This window comes from Alosa alosa, chromosome 19 (assembly GCF_017589495.1).
Source record: "Alosa alosa isolate M-15738 ecotype Scorff River chromosome 19, AALO_Geno_1.1, whole genome shotgun sequence".
NCBI lineage: Eukaryota > Metazoa > Chordata > Actinopteri > Clupeiformes > Clupeidae > Alosa > Alosa alosa.
This window is the reverse complement of record NC_063207.1, coordinates 25147264-25166123: the sequence shown is the minus strand read 5'-3', so window position 1 is coordinate 25166123 and position 18860 is coordinate 25147264. Positions and strand designations below refer to the sequence as shown.

The window sequence follows — 18860 nt, the reverse complement described above, 5'->3', positions numbered from 1 at the left end:
CATGTGTTAGAATATTTTATCTATTTATGGATTTAAGACGGAAAGGCATGACACAGGCAACTTTCATTTTGTCACTATAGTGGTGGGTTGTAATTGCTTCCATTCTTGGTAAAATTATTGTAACCCTCTCTTCATTTTTTTCAAGACTTATCACTGGATTTGTGTGTGATTTTAGTTGACCTACCGCCGAGAAGTATACCGGAATTAAAAATATAGGCTGCATGCTAGTAGCCTACATAGGTCTATATTATTTTCTTTATCGACCCTGCATCATTTGTCGTGATTTTCGATTTGTCTTTCGAGGTGAGCAGAAAACTATCCAACCATCATGCCAATTTCTTATCTAATAATTTCACGACATTAAACAGTAAATTCAGTATTAGTAAATTCAGAGATAGCCTATATTATCAAGACTCTTGTAGAATCCTTGGGGCAAGGCTGGTCGTAACCCGACTAAAATAAATCTGCCCTTATGCTTGTCTCTACACAAACTACCACAGTAGATATTAACCTAGGCTGTTGCATCAAAAGTGAAACAATTAAGCCACATTTACACAATTTTTTAAATAATGTTGTGGGCTATTTTAAGTGATATAATTAAATGCAATTTAATTTAATAAGTTAATATGTTGCAGTTAAATATGTTAAGTTAAACACAGGTTGCAGGTAATATGTTAAGTTAAACACAGGTTGCAGGTAATATGTTACATTTTAGGCGCATGTGTAGGCTACAAACCTACCCTAAGAATTGTAGGTTTAATGTTGCCGTCTAGGCTGAAGTGTTGACTCGCCTATTTATAGTAGGCCTAGGCCTATGCACCCCATAGACTATTCATGCAGGCGATGAACATCCAATGATACAGCAGGCATATTTTTTACCTACAAAATAGTCATCTATCTTGTTGTTACCATGTAGGCTATATCGGCATTTATTTGTAAGCCTGCTTTAAAAACAAGCTTTGTTTTAGAGTGGCGATGATACGACCTCTGATAAGCCTGGCGTTACATCATATTACTGTCTGGGTTCCTTTTGACAGGAGAGACGAGATTTCAATTAGGGTGACAGTAGATTGTCATTTCTGTTTTAAGGCTGTGTGTCGATGGCCGCGGGAAAATACCAGCAACGCATATGAGAAGAGTGACGGGCTGCCCAAGGGCCTTTCGGATTTCACCAGCAGGGGTCGCTTCAGAGCAAGACAAATTTCCGCTCTGAGCCTTTTGCGTTTGAACGGTAGAGGCCGACTGCTTAATCCATTGTTTGAGCCTAATGCAGTAGCGTGTGATTAAAACAGAGCGACTGTTTTATGATAATCGATTAGTCATTCTTAACTCACACTAAAACGTAAATACACTTTCAGGGACGCTCTTAGTAAGAATATGCACTGCATCAAATATGACTTAGGTCATGGCCTGTCATCTAAGATAGTTTACTTGTTGGCCCTGAATATGTCACAGAACTCTTTTCACTAGGCCTACTCACTGCGTCTGACATAAGAAATGACGCTTACTTTCTCAATAACTGCAGCCTTTGATGGGGAATGGTTTACACTGTCTTGCATGATTTTTTTTTTTTTGCAACACACACTTAACACAAAATCTAACAAAATCAAAAAATGAAATATTTATTACAGCATTTGTGACTGAACACCTTTTAAACATTACGTCACAGTCCTCATACAAGTATTTAATGTATTTTGACAAAGCTTAAGGGAGACAGCATTTTTTTTTCATCTAGTGAGGAACACGTGCTGAAAAAGGAAGGAATTCATGGACATACAATATCAATGCCACAGCAGATCTGAAACTAGCAAAAAACATTCTTTTTCAATTGAGGTAAACACATAGAATATCTAACATGAAACAATTAATAGACTGAACTCTGTACGAAGTTTGTTACAATATTCTCTTAGCTTTTTTCTCCAAGCTTTGAGTTCATAATTTAAGTTCTTTTTTTGTCTTCTTTTTTGTACGCTTTAGGTTTTTTTGGTGCATCGACCATCAATAGCTTCTCTCAGTGCCAAAGAATCCAACATTGTGTCAGCATTGTCCATATGGCAAGTTATGTCGATCCCGAGGCGAAGAAAACTACTGCAGGATGCTTCCCACCGGTCAGTTTCCTTCCATAGGCTCTTTCTCAAAGAGTCCCAGATACAAAAAAAAACAAAAAAACAATAAAAATAATAAAATAAAAATGTATAAAACCAACACAATCCAGTGCTTGGGCAATTCAAAACTAAGGACTTTACCTATGGGGCAACATTCATTCATGAACCAAAAAAAAAAAAAAAATTGGGAGTTGATTGAAAAAAAAAAACTGTTCAAACTGTATCTTCCAGAGAGAACAGGGAGTCGGTTGGCAGCCTCTCTCTCTTTCTCTCTTTCTCATCGTGCGATTTCTTTTCCTGGTGTGGAACACACAGAGCTGCAGCCCTTGCAAGCTTCAGAGTTTGTGTTTGTAAGGGGGCCGAGATTGGTTGAGATGTTTTCCTTATTTATTGCTGCAACAAGACAGTCTCTCCTTCAGGGAACAGCACACACAGTGTGAAAAGCAAGGGGGGGTTAACCTTTTTTTTCATACTCTAGAACTAAGCTCAGGAAACATAAATTGTGTGATCCAATGAAAAAAAATGCACAAGTTTTAACTTAGTTTCTATACGTTTTTATACTACAGTAGTTATAACTCTTGGAGTCTGTTTTTGTGTTGTTTTTTTCCTCTTTTAACCCTTCCAGAGTGATTTTCTTTAAAATTGTTTGAAGGTGTCAGTCACTCAAGGAGTGTTTTTGAAAGTGTATAGGTTAGTATGTGTGAAAATGTGTGTGTGTGTGTGTGTGTGTACATGTGTGTGTGTGTGTGTGTGTGTGTTTTGTATGTGAGAGTGTGCATTTGGAGTCATGTTGTAAATTGAAACATCTTCTGTTGATCTTTAACAAAAGCCCAAGACTTTACAAAGTGTTCTTGTCAGCTTGGTCCTCCGTTGGTGAAAGTAACAAAATTGACAAGATTTAAAAAAAACTTCTCACAGCTCGTAATGGAATTCCATCTCTGTTTTTTTTTTCTTTCTCTGTTTCTCTAATTGTGGTCAAAATGATTTTCCTTTTTTCCTTAAAAAATAGTCTCAAAATGACGTGTTTGCCAGGGAGGGGCGGCGATGTTGCGGTCACTGTTTTCTTAGCTGTGTTGTTATCGTCGCTTGCTCATGTAGGCGGGTTCCCTTGCCCTATTGAACGTGGATGTCCAGGTCTTGTCCAGCAGTGCTGTGGTCGAGGGGGGTGATGAGGGGGGGGCTCTGTGCGGACATGGTCATTCCTGGGTGAGGAGGTGGGCCTCCGTGCATCAGCATGGCCGGGTGGGGCTGGGCATGGTGAGGGTGGTGGTGGTGCGGGTGGTGGTGGTGGGGGTGGTGCGGGTGTCCGGGCAGGTACGGGTGCAGGGCTGGGGCGTGTCGGAGCTGGGAGGGGTGCGGGGACATCTGGGGAGGGGCGAAACCAGGTGGGGCCATGCTCATACCCACTGGGCCAGTCTGAGGTACGTACTCCCCTGTGGAAAAGAGAGAGAGAGAGAGATTGGTTAGTGGCAGTGCCAACTGATAGGGGAAGTTTCACACACAGTGCACTCCCACTGCTAACACTCCCTGATACACACATAATTGTCCGCCCTGACCGCCAGGCAACATGAATGACTTGTTCATTAGCAAACAGAAACATCTGCTGGCTGGGTACTTTTTGGACGGCTTCCCTTCCTCCAAATCTTGCCCCACCTCCCCTTTCCCACTTTCCATAACACCTCCCCACGCCCCACAGCCCCCACCAAAATGCATGCACTGCACAATTTAGCAGAGGAGCACTTAGCGAACGCACACAAAGCGTTGCGCTATTTCAGGGACAGGGTGGGCTATACAGTGTCTGATACATTCCTGGTCAGTTCAGGTTGTAAAACGATCCCGCGTGCATCCACTGACACTGACGTCTGGCAGGATGGGAAGGAAGCAAAGAGCTGTATTGATGTTCTCAGCAGTGATATGTGATTGCACACTGCTGGGAGATGAGAGACGTCCGCTACCCAGCTGAATTAAGTAACAGGAAAAGCATCTCTCACGAGGTACGGGCTGCAGTGAGCATATTTGATTTGAAACCCTCTCAAATAAGTTTTCTTTAATAATTTAGGAAGCCAGTTAACTGTAACAATACACTAGTTCTAAGAATATACTGTATTAGCAAAGCTTCTTGTTTGTCTAGCAACAAAAAAAAAGATATGGTCCGAGTGGTAATTCTACTTGTTGGTCAGGAAGGAAGACTGCATCTTCAGTAAGGAAATGGAGAGAGATGCAAAGACTGTGTGTGTGTGTGTGTGTGTGTGTGTGTGTGTGTGTGTGTGTATGTGTGTGTGGTTTGTATGTGGTTGGTGTCAGTGATAGGCAGGGGAAAATGCTGATTGCTGATTCCTTGGGATTAGAGCATTGAGACTCCTTCATGTGTGGAGGCCTGGGCAGGCTGGCGTGAGCCGTGCTGTGAGTGGCGGCCGTGGGGACAGAGGCTGCTCTGTAGTGTCACTGTTTAGTTATTCAGAGTTGTATTTGCAGTAAACAGACCCAGGCAGGTAAGGGAGGGTGATTGGAGGGTGGTGGTGGGTGGGTGAGATGGACCTGGGGATGGAGGGAACAACCTGGCCTAGAAGTGAACAGTGAAGCCTGGAGAGGCTGAAGGGGAGTGGGGCAAGGCCAGATGAGCCTGGGGCTATAGGCTAGGCTAAGCTAGGCTAGGCTAGGCTAGGTTGTGCTGGGCTCCTGCAGGTCTAGGTAAGGAGCAGGGCAGAGGCCTGGGCTTCACTGCTTTGTAATGTGAACCCCTGGGGATTAGCAACAGTACAGGGGGTGGTGGGGAGGGACGGGGGGAGAGAGGGGTCGCACCAAGGTCACCAGGCATGCTAACTCTCGACATTCCTCTACCTTGGTACGGCGCAATTAAGAAATTACACAGGAGGGCCCAGAAGGAGGGGAGAGAGCGAAAGAAAGAGGGAGTGAGAGAGGAGAGAAAGAGAAGGAAAAAAACAGGACAGGCGAAGGGGGAGATTAATGGCCAATCTCATTGGCTGAAAGCCGCGCCATTTTCTAATACCCGCTCCTCCACGCAGGTTCATTGCGAATGCACATGTTTGTTAAAGCGGTCTTTTAAAAGCCCACTATCGGGGTCATAAAAAAAGGTAAATCAATCCGGCTGAGGGGTGAGTGTGAGTGTGTGAGTCGGGGTGAGGTGCGGTGTGGGGCAGGGGGGTGAGCGCCATGCAAGGAGTACGCTCACCTCCATATAACCTAGAGCGGGTCCCCGTTAAAAGGCCCAGCAGATGTTTTTGACACTGTAAGCTGGTAATCTCAAGCCTTGTAAGCTGCAGTCATTCTGTTAAGTAGATCTGCGGAGCGCTCCTTTATTAACAGGAGTGGTAAAACCATCTGAAGACAATAACGCCGCGCTCAGAAAGGCCCACTCTCCTCCTGCCGGTTATAGCAGAGCAACCCGCTCAATGGCTGACGATAATTAACTACCAAATATACCATATTGTGTGGCTGCGTAATCAAATCAAGAGAGGGGTAATATTCCCCTGTATTAAGCTATTAATGTAATTGGTCATGAAGCATAAAATATGTTATGTAATTAAATAGTCTAGAAATTATATAGCCTATATTAAGAATTATTCAAGCTGAGCAAATGTTGTCTCTATGTGGCTGTTTTAGGGAACATTGCACTCTAGTTTTTTTCTGACTCCATTAGTAAGGGAAGCTGGGGGCAAAGGAGGGAGTTGGTTGTGTGTGTGTGTGGGAGGGGGTCTCTGTCGGAAGAATCGCCATGGTGACCCTATAGAAAAATCCGCCGCCTATTTACATATAAAGGGTTCTTTTAATCAAGGTAAGTGTTATTATACTGTGGCTCATTGAGCAGAGCCGGGTAGGTGTTAAATAAAATTCCCTGTGCCCTGCTGGCGTTAGGATGCGATATGTCTTGATTTCTCAAATGTCAGCGCCGCGGCACTTGAGGGGGATGGGTGGGGGGGGGGGTGGGGATGGGTGGTGTAATGGGCGTCTTAATCAGGCTGCGGCCATTTAGCCACAGCAAGTGGAAAGACAGGAGAGTTGTGAGAGAACAGAGAAACACCCCCTCCTCTCCCGTCTTCCTGTGTGTGGCTGTTTTAAACATCTATGTCCCTTTAAATTTATCTCTGAATCTCTGTCTCATGTTTGGAGTCACTGCCACCCCCAAACCCGCCTACCCCCCCCTCCTCCTCCTCCTCCTCCTCCTCCTCCTATTCCCACCCTCATACACCCCAATACCCAGTAAAAAATAATCAAAACACTCAGGTCCCCCCCAACAGCCAGCCACCCGGCCCCCAACCATACCCCTCCCCAGTGAAGGATCGGATGTGTCACCCCCAGCCCGTATATCTCGCTCGGGGACCGTAATGTACTGCGGCGCTCCCGTCTTTGCATATAAGATAATTTGGGCATCAATCCTTGGGCCTGACAGATTTATGTCACTCGGAGGACAGCTTCACTTCTCCTTCTTTATCGCTTCACTGGAGCCTGCTTAATTTCTCCCCGTCAGCCCCTTGCCCCTGGAGATGTTGTTTTTTCCCCTAAATGTCCAACATTTGCATTGGCTGCCCGCGAGATGTGCAGAGCGATGCCGCCACCACCGCCACCGCTGTTGTGATAAATAAATTTGTGTGCCGGCACTTTTCTTTGCTGTCCTCCTACTTTTTTTTTCTCCTTTTCTCTCTCTTTCCATCTCTCTCTTCCTGGTTGTGGTCGCCTGGCGCCACAAGTCGTCTCCCCGGGGGCCATCAGAAGCGAGCACAGAGCTTCCCACTATTCCCAGCGCCCCCATTCATCCTGGGGCTAGTTTTCCCTCTCACTCCCCACCACCCCCCCGTTGGAAAAGCACACAGGGAAGGCCAGCAGAGGGTCGTGTTTGAGAGGGTGTTGTGTGGTATTGGATTGTGGATCAAGGAGAATCAGTGAGCATTTTTGGTTGAAAAGGGCAAACAGGTAAGGAGATAAGCCAAGAGATAAGGAGCCTAGTACTTACTTCCCCCTTTTTCTTTGTGATTTTGCTTTACAAGATGGAGGTTACATGTAGTGCCATTGCCCATCCATACCCATATTCATGCCCATTCCACTCATAGGCCCTGGAACAACAGAGAGAGAGAGAGAGAGAGAGAGAGAAGACACCAGATAGGTCAGCAAAAGGTTGAATCACAGCTGATCAGAGCAAGAACCCAACATGAAGAGAAACACCTTTCATTTAAAGCACCTGAAATATCAATCAAAGCAGGTGTGGGGGGGGGGGGGGGGGAGTGCCATCAAAAGTAGGAATCCCTTGATACAGTAGAACTGCATGAGTCCTATCTTACAGCTGTGGAGCGCTCTGTATCCCACCATTATAGAAGAAAGGGAGGAAGAGGATGAGGAAGGCAGGCAGCAGGCAGTATCTCAGCCCAAGGGTTTGCTTGGGCCTGACTAGCAGGTGGGTGCTTTTTGTCGCTTCAGTGTTTAGTTTGGGTGTGTGAGGGTGTGTTAGTCTGGGAGTGTGTAGTGGCTGGTGTTTATTGTGTGGTGTACTTTGATGAGAGGCCGGAGAGAGTGTGAGTGTGAGTGAGTGTGTGTGTGTGTGTGTGTGTGTGTGTTTCTGGGCCTTACCGGCTGGCCGGATTCCCATGTGTTGCTGACCGTCCAGCACGAAGCTGCCCATGGGCTGCCCCTCCGGACTGTACGCTGCTCCTTGGCTCACTGAAGGATCAAGAAGAAAACCTGATTGTAGTAAGAACGCGGACGCCAGGGGAAGGGAGAGAGAGAAGACACACCAGACAATCAGATAGTGTCTCAAGCTCCAGCCCGTGCATACTGCAAGACATTGTGCTACATTCACATGGTCCCCACACACACATACACACAACATGAAAGGGCATGCATGCAAATCCTCATGTAAATCCACACACATGCACACACAGACACACACACACACACACACACACACATCTTTCACTCTTTCATTAGAAAACAGCCAAGCTGTCATGCTGTTCTCCAATGCGGTAAGGAAACACTTATACACAACATATGCAACGTATATTGTATCCTATCAAAACCATTTGCATCATGTTACTAGTAGTCCACTTTAAGCATATTGACAATATAAATACACTTTACTGCCAGACACCATGTATCCAACCATGAATGAAGACTATGCTGGGTATTTTTGATTGACTTTGTCATTCTAGTCATTACAAATTACACTGCTGAAAATGAATCGAATTGACAAACTCTTTCGCTGAACAATATGTTGCGTGTATGTCGTATTGCACTAAAAGGATTTGATTCTCTGAAAGAAGTCTGTACACATGAGTGTATTCCAGGGCTAGAGTGCATTATCCGGAGTAATCTGTAAGCCCAGAAGATTAGGGGGAAGCTGTTAGGCATGCTGTCTTTGGGAGGCATGCTGATTGCGACAGTTTGGAAGCACCCGTTCACATATCCACGGCAAAGCGAATCCCCCCTTCGCAAAAGAAAAACCCGTGGCGGGGACTCGCTGGGATTTCGTTTTGGAACGCATCTCATTTCAATAATTGCCTAACTTCATTTGCACAATCTCCACCCCAATTTGTGCTTCTTTACCCCAGATAATCGACAAAGAGCCTCAGCGCTACTCAGAGACAAATTGCTCAGTATTTTGTTTCGGCTGCTGCAGTAATGTGTTGCACAGCCTGAGAGCCTGGGGTTGCTGTGTAAAGCATGCATGTGCTCGTGGGGTTCGTGGTGGATTTTCAGAGTGACATGTTTATGACTTAATCTGACAGCAAGGTCTGTTCGATCTGTGCTATGCAAAGATATGGGAAATCAATGCCGAATCAGTTTGCAATACCAAGGCCCTCTGATTTTAATCTGGCCATAAGGAAATAATAAATCTGCATCTGAAACTATGTCATGTGAATTCAATTGATGACATGGAATGGCTGTTTTTTTGCCCTTTCTACTAAAATGAAGAGATTACCAACAATTACTGGATGTGTTATGCAGCAGGATATGGCAGATTATTTAAATAAAATTACATCAAGGTGCTTAAAGCGTGTATGGAACTCCTCTGGAGTTCAATTAGTGATGCACAGACATCATGCACTAGTATACTTCTGTCTGGTTACTGGTTAGCCTGGGAAATCTCCAATTAGAGTCAATCAGGCAACATGTCAGGTCCTAGTGGAACACTTCTCATTTCAAGGAAGAAGGGAAAGAGAAGATGTGCTGGAGGAGAAGAAGGGGAAGAGAAAGGGGGGGAGGAGGAGGGGACTTTCCTCGGCAAGAGGGCATCAGGGTGAATGTTTATCCTGGCAACGGAGAGGGAGGGGGCAGATTTGACAGAGCTATGGGAACAGATAGAGAGGCTAGGGTATGTTTTTTGTGTGTGTGAGCATGGGTTTATGTGTGAGCATGTGTGTGTATCTTTTTTTTTTTACCTGCTCGATTTGACTGGTCAATCATAGGCTGTACTATTCTTCTTCTGGCGTTAATGAACCTGGGAAAGACAAGAAAAGGGTGGGAAGGAGGGAGGGATGAAAGAGAGAGGGAGAGAGAGAGAGAGAAAGGCACACGTTAAATCACCCGCTACCATTCAGTGAGACAAATATTCATTAGAGGCCACAAGAAACAAAACAATACAATTTGCATGACTTTATGGTGGCATTAACGACTTGGCCCTCCAAGCCTTCCAAAGCCCAAACCGCTCCACAAAGGGCCGATTGTGCCCAGACTTGGGAGCCCAACGAGGTATCCTTTTAATGTCGCTTATGATATATCCCTGTTGTTTAATACAGCCCTTGATTACACTGGGTCGCCATGGCTACCGGGGAGACATTCCACAGGCATTAAATGTAGCCACGGCACTGGGGCCACCATGCCACAAACCCACTGGACCTCTTTAGCACCCCAAATCTCTCTCCACTCTCTCTCTCTCCTCTCTCTCTCTCTCCACTCTCTCTGTCTCTCTCTCTCTCTCGTGCACATAAACATTATTCTTGGTGTGTTATCACTCATTAGAAATTCAGAATAAGTTAAAAGTTTGCAAGGGCCACAACACAAATGGCTCCTTTCATTCAGTGCCCCCCCACCCCAGAAAGCCCTCCCTTCCCTTTGCCCCCCCCCCCCCTGCTGGCTTCATTGTAGGGGGCTCCGCACCCCTTCCAGCTGTCCATAAATGAGGAGCAGGCATTGCCACTCCGCGCTTTCACGAGGTATTGTTATGTCAGCGAGCCCATCAATTAGGCTGTCTGAAGTTTTATCACCGCCATAGCGGCAAATAAGTGCAGCTCCACAAAGACTCCGTGGCCCTCCTCGCTCCTGCGGCTTTTGACTGTAAAGCCAGCGGGGTCATCTGGAGGTTAGTGCCAGCCAGGGGCAAGCAGCTTTTTTCTGCCCCCACCACCCCCTGAAGGGCTGGGAGTGTGGGGGAAAGGAGGCAAAGAGTGAGGGAGAGAGTGCACTGGACGCCCAGGTTCATGTCAACGAGAGGCTGGCCACTCCCGAGAGAGAAAGAGAGAGAGAGACTCCCCCTCATCCCGAGCATTAAAAAATGCATGGAGGAGTTAACACTACAGGTAGGAACATGTGTTTGAGATTAGGGGGAGGTTTCAAATCATCGCGGGGCTATCCTGCACGGCCTGCCGCCTGATTCCACACAGAAAAGGGAGGAAAAAAAGGCCTGCTAGCACACACAGAGGGCAGTGGTCTAGCACTGGTCATTAGATGCCGGAGAGGGCTGGAATCAATTTGGGCTCCAAATCCCCCATGAACCCCTGATACCTGCCCTTACCTTCTCCTATTAACTTAAATGGCCGTAATCTGGGCTTTTCAAAGTGACATGCTTAAATGTACAAAACGTACAGTTGGGGAGGGGTAAAAAAGAGACGTCAAGCTCATTTGTGGGAGTGCACAGAAAGTTCTCTGCTCTCGGTCCCTTTCTTTCTCTAGGCTCGGGAGCGAAGGATGAGAGGGTCAGACATGAAAGAGAGAAAAGTCTTCTGTATTAGCAGAGTGAGCTTCAGAGGAGAGGAGAGCGGAGCACAGAACAGGGCTCCGTGGTTGTGCTGGTGATGGTTGGTGGGGTGTTCTGGAATGCCATAATGACTAGCTCCGAATTTCGCCGAATTTACCCAATCGTTTCGAAGATATTTCTTTCTCGGAAACAGGTCCCTCCCCTTTAGCTCACATATATGCATATTTCTCTTCAAAAAGAAGAAAAAATAAAGAATTTAGCTAATTTCCGCACTCAGCCATTTTAAAAAGCTGGCTGGCATTGACCTGTCATTGCCTTCATGCTTAAGCTCTGTCTGAAATGTTGTTTTGCCAGTACTGGAACCCAGTTTCAGGCATCCCGCATCAAAACCAGCTGAGTGGGTAAACATGGGGGAAAATAAGACTTTTCAGAACGCTGACTACCAGTAGACTCTTCTGTCCCCTCTCTCTCAGGTAGTATGCTCCAGACTCTCCAGCATGAGAATTTGACCCATTTTGTGCTACTGGACCATAAACACGTAACATTAAGGAGGTTCCTCACGTGTGAAATATGGCCAGGCTGTATCAGCGGTTATGAGAGCAGAAGGCCTCTCTACGCACAGCCACGTGAGACGAGCGCTGGGCTCGGAGTTTTGATTTGTGATTCATACACTATATTAGTCCACCGATCAGAGCGCTTTATGGCCAGAGAGCTCTGTTCATGACGCCAGCGGAATGGGAAGAATGAGAGAGTTGTTTAATGAGTCACATGCGGGAAGAGATGGGGGATATGGAGGCAAGATGGTGCCATCACACACATACATGCACACACACACACACACACACACACACACACACACTCAACACACACACACTCACAAATTCACAAATAGGCATTCCTACACTTCCTTCACAGCTCCGACAGGCGTCTTCCCACCTTCATGTCAGCACTGTCCCTGGTGGCCACATGTGTCTCACCAACAATGCCCCACACACATACATACACACACACACACACACACACATACACACACACTCAACACACACATACACACACACACACACACACACTCAACACACACACACACACGTGTCTGTTTTCATTCCCCAAACAAGTTGCCAGAGTTCCGTGGGGGGTTCCAGGGGATTGACCAGAGCCCTCTCCTGCCCCCCGAGCGCCTTTTATCGGGCCGAGTGAAGCCAATTGAGATTATCAGAGCTGGGGCTGATAACACTGTTTTCTCTCCCCCCATGAGCTGCTAATGGTGTGTGCTTAGAACAACACACGCCGAACCCTCCAGAGATGGGAGCGAGAGCGCGCTGGCATACCGAGGCTGGGGGCACACTGGGAGATGGAAGAATGCTGACACACACACACACACACACACACACACACACACACACACACACACACTTCGTCTTCATACATATTTGTACACAAATGCCCACATACATACATACATACATACATACATGTGAACATAAATACATACATACACACATGCATTCACAGTTCTACATGCATTACATCAGCCTGCATACCTCAAACACACTCACAGACATTCACACACATGCAGAAAGAAACACACACACACACACACACACACACACACACACACCATGTCTCTCTGCCACGGTTGTCATCCTCTGGAGTCCATTCCCTTGCCGACGGAGCGACACGAGTTTCACCCACTGCCATTTTTAAATTTTATTATTTACATCTGGTAGTCTCTTTAATATGGCCCTCTACAATTTTACCACCACTAGCCTACCCCCCCCCAACTCCCCAACGCCCTACGTGTGCGCACACACATACACACACACACACACACACACACAGCCCCCGCCTTGGCTGCACATTCCCCCATGAGGCACACTGGCTGGTATTATCACCCTCCCCTCTCTCTCTCCCCCTGCACCTCTCAGCATGGGAACTCTACGCTGTCTTCAAACAAATAATTAAAGGCAAGGTTAGCGGGTCACAGGGAGGTCATTCCTTTGGATACTCTGCAGAATGTGTACATTACTGCCGGGGGAAAACACTCCGACAGGCCTCCGCTTTTTTAACGGGAGGGCCAGCAGGTTTTACAAATCAATTGCGGGGTGTGTATGAAAAAAAGAGAAGGGGGGAGGGGGGAGGGGGGAAGAGAAGGAGGAGAGAAGAAAAGGTCTGTTCCAAACTACCCAGAATTCTTTCGGTGGATGACAAGTTTCTATGTATATATGAGCAAACGTCTGCGAGTGTGTGTGTGTTTGTGTGTGTGTGTGGTGTGTGTGTGTGTGTCGTGTGTATGTGTGTGTGTGAGAGAGAGAGAAAGAGAGAGGGGTAGAAAGAGAGGGCATGTTCCTCACAGCCTACTGTGAAAGGCCCTTAGGAGGCAGACTCTAGTCTTTCGAGGGGCGCCTTTTCATCTGCCAGTTTCACTGAGGTGAGGGGGTGTGCGCCAAAACTGTGTGCCTCACGTGCCGCCACCACCACGCCGCAAACCTCCTCACCCCTTCCTCTCCTCCTCTCCTCTCCTTTCCCTGTCAGTGCACTGGCTTTCACAATCAACCCAGACTGAAGGAATTACTGCTGCACTGAGCACTCAACCCCCCCTCCTCTCCTCTCCTCCCTCCTTCCCTCCCTCTCTTTCTCCCACTAAAGATTCATAACACAATAAGATATGAATAATGGAGACCTAGCTGCAGGAGTCCACTTGACCCCAGCCTTCCGTGGAGCAGGATCAACATTCGATCCCCAGGCCAGAAATCGCAGCTCAAACAAACATAAAAGGGGGTGAAGAGAGAAGGGGAGTGTGTGTGTGTGTGTGTGTAGGGAGGGGGTCAGTTGAGTTTTTTGACTTTTTTTAAGAAGTAAAGTACCCAGCGTGGTGTGGGGACGGATCACAGGGCTCTGCCCCACTACGCTGTGTGACTCCTGAGCACTGGTGCTTAGCAGGCTCTTGCTATTTACCTGCCACCTCCCCTCTTCATTGTGGCTCCGACTGCACTGCTGTGTGTGTGTGTGTGTTGTGGCAGGGTCGGCCCGTGGTGGCTCAGTGCATTTGGGGGCTGGCCAGGGTATGTTCTGTGCCTCTGGGAGTGTCAGGGAGAGGAGGGAGGGGGGGAAATGGGGACTTGTGTCCTCTGGTTGTGAGCCGACTGCTCGCCACACCTGGTAACTGGCTCCTGTTGTCAGCATTCCTTTCCCTGACAAATCCTCATGCCAAACCACCCTGCCCTGGAGCACGGCCAAGAGAGAGAGAGAGAGAGAGTGAGAGAGAGCTTCAGCCTATCAGGAGCAGGAACTATGCCAGCCCAGCCAATCGGGAACGGGGTCACTGGTTTGACGAGTTTATGATGAGATAGTTACACATGGTAAGGAGAGAGAGAGAGAGAGAGAGAGAGAGAGAGAGAGGCTACAAATGTGTTGTCCCTCAGAACCTGTCATATTGTTCCAGCTGATTCCGTTTTCTTTAGGACCCGTCTGAGTCTTGGAGTTTGTTGTTTGAAAACAAAACTGTAAAAGCGTGGTCTGTGAGCAATTCTGCTTTAGGGCACGGGAGAGTAAGTCTCTGCTTGCCAGTCAAACTCTGTGAACCTAATTTTGTACAGGGAAACTTCACACAACAACAAAAAGTTTCAACATGCTCAACTTTCATCATCCTTTGCCAATACGGATTCTCTGGTTCAAATTAAATCTCATCCCCTTCCACGCTTCCATCTCAGAAAAAACAACAACCAAAAAAAAAAAACAAGTCCAACACAAACTAATTAAATCCTAGTCCGTGGAACGCTCAAAGGAGGAAGCAGCCCCTTGTAGCCAGGGGGGTGAGAAGGAGGGGAAAGAATACTAGTGTCCACTTTGACCTAGGAAGTGTACACAGATTAAGCGGTGGGAGGGTGGATTTAATAAAAGCAAACATGGCCCAATTATCACTCCCTAAAAGGGTCACGCGCTGTCTGCCGGCCAATGGCGGCCCTTAATCTGGTGTGGGGTAAACACAGATGCAATCTCCGTGCCGCGCGCCGGTGTCTTGGAGAGACACTGTAGCTATTTAAGCCGGCCACCTGATTGTGCCTATCTGCGGATTTATCATAAACCATCTGAAAAGATCTTTGCGGAGCTACTTAAAAAGAAAGGGGGAGGGCACGGAAGAGAAGGAGGAGGAGGAGCGACCTGAGGCTTCCTCAAGCTATTTCTATTATGTCTCTCTCCTCTCTCTCTCTCTCTCTCTCTCTCTCTCTTCCTTAAGTTAAAACAGGAGTCAAGAGACATAAGCCGAGGAGTGAGCATTACCTCACCCCTGTGTTTGATTTAGTGCAGATGGCAGTGGGAGCAGGACAGAGTGGTGTAGCGTGGTGTGGTGTGGTGTAGCGTGGTGTGGTGTGGTGTAGCGTGGTGTGGTGTAGCGTGGTGTGGCGTGGTGTGGTGAGTCACACGGCTGTTTTTGGAGTGGCCATGCCGCAAGGGCCCTGGTGTTCAGGCCTGCCACTGTGTTTACATACCTCCCTTCCCCCAGCACCTCTCCGAGGGGAAAATCTGCTCACCTTCCATGAGCCTCGGCCCACATTTGTTAGGCCTGTTTTTGCCCCCCCCTCCCTCCCTCCCCCTCCCCCTCCCCCTATCTCTCTCTCTTTCACTTTTATTCTTTCTTTTTTTCCGGAGCCTGTCTGTTCTCTTTTAGAACATACTTCTTCTCCTCTTTGTTTAAAAGCTGTTTCCTCCCTCTTGGACTCCAGAAGTAGAAGGAGTCATTAAGACGGGACGTGGAAAATCAGACAAAGAATTATATATTTGTTTTGCAAACTGACACGATTTAACGAGCTTTTAATTAAAATAAATCAATAGCACTGCGGCATTCCTTCTCTGTCTAACTCTCTCTCTCTCTTTCACCCTCTCTCTCCTCTCCTCTCCTCTCTTCTCCTCTCCCTCTCCCTTCTTCTCTCTGCAGTGAAGGCTAAGCTGTGCTTGACTCAGGGTTTAGCACTCTTAGGCATGCGCTGATAGCAGAGAGCTCATTGAAGCCAGGCTGGAATCAGTCAGAGGTCTGGTGCTGTGGCCTATTAAACAACACACACACACACACACACATACTGTGTACCAGCCGAACACAGTGACACAGACCAGAGCAGACCTGTGTGAGCTTAAAAACCCCAGCAGAGCTGTGCTGTGCTGTGCTATGCCAGGCCTGCAGTGGGGCTCCTAAAGACCTCGCTGCCCTCCCTGCTTAATTCCTCAGATAAGCACAGTTGGACTCAGACACCTGTGGCCTGGTCAGGGATACGGGCACTCCCCCGGTTGGGGGTTAAAAGGGGGGTGGGGTGGGGGTGTTAAAAAAAACTCATCACACAGCAGGGAATCCCCCCTTACTGGGGCATCACCCCCACCTTTACCCATCACCATAACCATCACCCACTCCACCAGACCCCCAACCCCAACCTCCAGTCACCCAGCTGCACACCACACCACCCTCTCGCTCCCTGCCTTCCACAACTGAACCCCCCACCACCATCAGGATGGCCAGACCCGACCCCTGTGTGGCAAAGCAGGCTGCTGCTGGATGGGGGTGGTGGTGGTGGTGGTGGCGAGCCCAGCTGTTAACTGTCCGTCAAACACCTCGAGTGGACAGGCAGGCCAGGAAGCCGGCGCTGTCGCGCCTTTGATCCTGGGAGCAGCAGCTGCTGGCTCGCACGGCCCAACTTTGTTCTTCCCGTTCTGCTCGCCACGTTCTGTCCTGCGGCACAAAACAGAATCTGGAGAGCGAGCGAGTGAGCAAGGGAGAGAGAGAGAGAGACAAAGAACGAAAGAGAGAGAGGGAGAGAGAGAGAAACCCTGGCGTTTTTCTTCCTGCTACATCAACAAGCTCTGACAACTGCACCGGGGTTTTTCTTGGCCCCGACAAAGCTCTCAGGCATCTCCTTTGACGCTTCTCCCACCCCACCGACCCACCCCCACTATCCCCCATCCACCCTCCTCTTGCGCCCTTCTTTAAAAGATATGATAGTTATTGTTCAAATCAGCCTGTCTGTGAATGGAATGGGCCTTAGCCAAGCCTGCCCCAGGCGTCAACACACCTGTGTGAAAGGGCCCTTATTGTAGCAACAGAGCAAGGCTAACCTGCTCCAGCACTACCAGTTCCTTAAAAAAAGCTGTTGTGGGGGGAAGAATGTCTCTGTCTCTCTCTCTCTCTCTTTCTCTGTCTCTCTCTCTCTCTTTCTCTCTCTCTCTCACTATCTCTCTCTGACGGCACCTAATCTTTCCTCTCATTAATCCCAAGTGCCTCTGTGGGTTGGCACCTCGACGCTGGAATGTTTTCGTTGCTGCTATTTTTTGTTTCTGATGATCACCGGCAGAAGAGGGATTAAGAGAGCTGGTTCACTACCCCGCCCCCCTCCTCCTCTTCCTCCTCCTCCTCCTCTCATCTTCTCTTCTCCTTCTCCCTCCCCCAGCACTCACTGCCTGACTCACCTCCAACCCTTCCTCAGAACAAGAAAGACCCAACTTATTAACGTGCATAGGTGCACACTCGGTATCCACCCGTGGCTATTTAATGCACCAGGAAATAACAGCTGTTTTTTTTTTTTTTGAAGGAGTGCCTTTCAAAACATCCAGTGCATGTCAATCTGGCTCTGAGTCAAGGCTGTCTATATATGACTTGACAGGGGTGATCAACGCTGTAAGGTACACTTATTTCTCAAAAAGCCAGGCCGTCACCCATTTATTTGTTAGTGTATTTGTTTGTTTATTTTGCTCTGTTCTTTCATGTGCATCCAGCTGAAGAGGCGCCTGAACATGATTTGTACACACACACACACACACACACACACACACACACACCCATACCCATACAGGTACATATGCAAAGCATCCTGCTGTGGCTCATACACACACACACACACCCACACACACAATGCACTGGCTTTGCTCTCTGTTCAATAGCATGTGTGTGTGTGTGTGTGTGCTGGGTTGGTTAATGCTTTGGCGGCCCAACAGCGAGGGCACCAGGGGTCGGCGAGACCTCCTGTCATTCAAGCGAGAGCCGCTGCTGGCCACGGCACCACAAAACGTCTCCATTATCTGCCTTTTATTGACTCTGCAGGGAGAGCCACAGAAGGAAACAGTGCGAGGGAGAGAAAGACACAGAGACACAAAGAGAGAGAGAGAGAGACAGAAAGAGAGAGAATGAGGGCTCCCCTATCCTATCATTACTGGGGGACCGAGGCGCAGCAGCAGCAGCAGTCTGGCCTGCTGAAAATGAGTGGGTGCAGTGGAGAGGTCAGCGGGCCCATTCGGTGGGTCCCCACGTCGGCCCCTGCACGCCTCGGCTACCTTTTGTGCGGCGCGGCAGGGAGGGCAGGTATAATCTCCGCTCCCAACCCATCCCCGGCACCCCCGCACCTCTAATCTCCACACGCCATCACGCCATCCAAAACACCGGGGCCTCTCTTCCCTGCGCGCTCCCCTCCTCTGTCTCCTGCTCCTCTTCTTCCTTTCATTTCCCTTCCCACACTCCCCTCTCTCTCCCTCTCACTTTTCCATCTCTCTCTCTCTCTCTCCTCCATCAAACCCCCGTAGTCATCGAGTAACAGAATTCCACGACCCCACATCTTTCATTGTCGGGAATCAAACAGGGCGGCTTTGTGGATTACCAGGGGAAACTGATAATGACACGGCGGAGGCGTGATATTTCAAACAAAATTGAGTGTCAATTGACTGCATCGTCTTGGCAGTGGGAGCGACGTAGCCGCTCCCGACACTCCTGCCGCCAGCCAGCCAGACACGAAATAAGTTCAATCTATTTCCTGTGCACCCCTATCAAACGCCCCCATCCCCTCTCTCCCTCC

At 48.2% G+C, this 18860-nt stretch overlaps 1 protein-coding gene across 10 annotated transcripts in view; it reads right to left on the bottom strand.

Moving 5' to 3' along the window:
- Positions 1-1598: 1598 nt before the first annotated feature.
- Positions 1599-18860, bottom strand: part of meis2a (Meis homeobox 2a) — an 88689-nt gene continuing 71427 nt past the window's right edge. For 5 of the 10 annotated variants that reach the window (XM_048227383.1, XM_048227385.1, XM_048227387.1 and 2 more), the window contains exons 10-13: positions 9497-9555; positions 7689-7799; positions 7078-7177; positions 3401-3538 (exon numbers count right to left, since the gene is read on the bottom strand). In XM_048227383.1, coding sequence (XP_048083340.1) covers positions 7119-7177; positions 7689-7799; positions 9497-9555 — 229 coding nt within the window. In that variant the 3' untranslated portion in view covers positions 3401-3538; positions 7078-7118. Of the gene's footprint in view, positions 3539-4728; positions 4742-4916; positions 4941-7077; positions 7178-7683; positions 7800-9496; positions 9556-18860 lie in introns of all 10 variants that reach the window. The other 5 variants (XM_048227388.1, XM_048227389.1, XM_048227390.1 and 2 more) reach the window with 3 other exon arrangements.